We start from the raw sequence: 3,322 nt of genomic DNA on the forward strand, positions 1-3,322 counted from the left end.
ATGCATCCACCTTTGACTCTACATAGGCACCCTTTATGTGCTGATGTAAGTTTTTCACATTGTTAAATTAGATTCATCTTGTGCTTTTGAAGCACTGTCTTTGCATGTATTTATTCGCATTGACATGTAGTCTCTTCGTGTGTATATCATAGTTGTAGATTAGTTTGTTCTTTTTATTGGTAAATATCAAGAAATAATTGTCAAAATATCTCAAATGGTGTGCAGATAATTGAAGAGTTTCAGAAGTGTCATACAGACCACCCACTAGGGAAATTCCTTGGACAATGCACAGATCTGAAAATAAAGCTTGACCAGTGCTTCAGGCAGGAAGTAAGGTTTCTTGCTTTACCTATTAGGAAATTTTATGTTTTTGAAAATATCATCTTCAATGTTTCTCATGTACCTCTCTACCTCACAAAGGAATAGGTAAGGTCTGCATACATCCTACCGCCTCTCTACCTCACAAAGATATAGGTAGGTCTGCATACATCCTACCCTCTCCACTCCCCATACCCCATGATTAAACTGGGTATGTCATCGTTGTTGTAATGCTCCTCATGTATGAGCCATAAAAGAAGTAAGATGTCTTCCTGCAGAAAGCTATAAAGAGGAAAGCAAATTTTGAACAGAGCAAGAAGTTTAAGGAGAGGCACCAGGCTTACAAGAAGGAAACTGCTGACATGCAATCTTGACGGCTATTATAGGTTTGTTTTCAAGATACTGTTGTGAAATGTTTCAACAACTAAGGAAAATTTAACGGCTGAGATTTATCGGAGAAAGAGTGGTGAATAGAATTGTTGTTCATCTATTCTGATGTTTTTTTGGATTTAAGTTAGTTAAAGTGAAATAAGATGTATAGACACAAGAATTGATAAATTACAGGAGCAACTTATCAGACCATTCAATTTTGATGCCTGAAAAATCTCAAACATCAAAATACTAATTTGATTATGTGAACTGATAGAAGGTTCATGTGTTGGTGTGAGATGGCAGGTGCCCCATAGTGTTAGTCGAGATGTGCGCAAGCTGACCTAACACACACGTTTTAAAAAGATAATAGAGGCACAGTAGCTTGGTTCTTTTGAGTTTTATCCTACCTTTCTGTTTATCTGTTTTGAGGTTTGGAAAGACACTAATATGGGGAAAGGAAAAGATGAAAAGGTCCTACATGAGAAAAAAAACAGATCTTGTTAGGATATTTTAAGACAAAGCAAATGTGAATTGTTCTAATACAAGGTTGTAAGCCAAGTCTTTTTTGGAACATGGAGCCTGGCGTGCATACTAAACTCTAAACTTGTGTTGATGGCCAGTTGGATGAACAATTGCCAAAAATTTGCTCCACAAAAATGTACTATGAAGTTTATATGTAGGATGACCAATGTGGTCTTTAAATGGACAAATAAAAGGGAAAAGGCTCGAATATGCCATCTAACTTTGAGAAAAGGCTCATTGTGCCATTCGTTAAAAGTTTGACTTATCCGATAAGGTAATTCTAATTTTTCCTTCTTTCTATAAGTATTAGAGATTTATCCGAGTTCAGTATGTGAAATTACAGTCTCTTGAACTTGATCACATAAGCACCAGTCTTCATTCATGGAATCTGAAATTCTAGGCCTTTTGGCTAAGTTTTTCTGTGAAATTGATGCTGGAATTACAATTGAATTTATTGGTAATAAATTGTTGAGGTTATTTCCTTCGTTCTCAAGGCAATTTTATCTTTCATTTGGCTCTGAGATGTTGTGGAAAGGAAGTAACATTTCAGAACAAGCAATAAATGTAAAAAATGTTTGCATCTATGAAAGGTAATGGTACACAGTTTAGTGACTGCTTGACTGTTAAAAAACCCGGGTAATACTTACTTTTAGAAGGCCTGTGGGTTAATGTTGCTACGGTTGGACAATTGCAATCTATTTTTGCTAAAGTTAAAGGTCTTCTGGTAATACTTACCTTTAGAAAGCCTGTGGATTAGTGACTACTTCACTGTTGACCAACCTTGGCAATACCCAAAGCATTAGCTCATCTCCCTATGATGCTGCTAATTCCTAATGAGGTAGTTTATGATCTTCCTTAGTCAAATAAATTCTAACCAATTATATATGTTTTATTCAAGGAATGAAATGTAGGGAAAACCATTTCAATCAATGGATGTGTTGAGTGAAAACTATGGCTATCTGGCATGATTATTTTGAGAGAATGAGTTACAACTTTCACTATGTTCATTTAGATATTTGAGAAGGTTCGATAGATTGGGACATGTATTTATAAAAAATATAGTGGAGTGGTTTCAGTTGGAAACAAAAGATACTAATGCAACCAGTATGATTGTTTAATTGAGCGGCTTTCAATTTATTAGAGTTGGATTACGGTATCAGAATAACATATAAAAGAGCTTAAAAGTCAAAAAGCTACTTAAGAGGGTGTTTGGATTGGCTTATTTTAAGTAGCTTTTGACTTTTAAGCTCTTTTTTATGTTACTTTGATACCCTAATCCAACTCTAATAAATTAAAAGCCGCTCAATTAAACTATCATACTGGTTGCATTAGGGCTTATCAAATTTGGCAATAGAGTAGAAAAAAGAAGAAAAGAAGAAGAAAACCCTCACTGCACCAAAAAGAAGAAACTTGTGAGTTTTGTTCGTCAGGTTACATTGGCGCTTTGCTTGTGGTAAGTTATATAATTGTGTAAAATTAGCTAGTTTTATTTTTATGGTTGAAATTGAATGATCACCATTATGATGGTCACCTATTTCTGGTTGGGTTTGTCTGTTCTTCCTCGCGTGAAGCTCAAGGTCTCGCTCTGGGTTTGCCCCTGCAAATCCCTATCCCCCTGAACTGCAGGTTCTACCCCTTCTTAAACCCATGTTGCACACATGACTTAATCAATCGTTGATTCCCTAACGAACAACATAAGACACTAGAATTAGACTAGAAAGTCTACAACATACTAAATCAAACACTTTGAATGTGTGGCTGAGCCACCTCAGTTAACTGTAGACTATATTAGTAACAATATGGCTGAGCCTTTGACAAACTGAGTTTCGAAAGGAGATTGATCCTCTCTTTGTTGAGGCAGCTGAGTTTCTCCCAGGACTGCTCACCATACTTCCTCCGAGGGTTCTTTGGTTAGCAATTAGAGAAACAGTATCATTTTGTTCATCACTTAACCTTCTCCTAGCCTCTATATCCCTCTCTGAGCTCTTCTTTAGTGCTAAACAATCCCGCATGGGCATGATAATGAGTATGAACATGCCCATCCCAATACAAAAAAAAAGGAAACAAAACCCACAAATGCAAGAGCTTGAAAAGGTAAATGTTCTGGTTG

The 3,322-nt window shown here is 36.2% G+C and overlaps 1 protein-coding gene across 1 annotated transcript; it reads left to right on the top strand.

Annotated features, from left to right (window-relative positions):
* Positions 1-692, top strand: LOC129885931 (uncharacterized). Its single transcript, XM_055960419.1, has 3 exons — positions 1-45; positions 226-330; positions 597-692. The coding sequence occupies exons 1-3, from the start codon at positions 1-3 to the stop codon at positions 690-692; spliced, it is 246 nt and encodes an 81-aa protein (XP_055816394.1).
* The last annotated feature ends 2,630 nt before the right edge of the window (positions 693-3,322 follow it).

Source organism: Solanum dulcamara, chromosome 4, assembly GCF_947179165.1.
Source record: "Solanum dulcamara chromosome 4, daSolDulc1.2, whole genome shotgun sequence".
Lineage (NCBI taxonomy): Eukaryota > Viridiplantae > Streptophyta > Magnoliopsida > Solanales > Solanaceae > Solanum > Solanum dulcamara.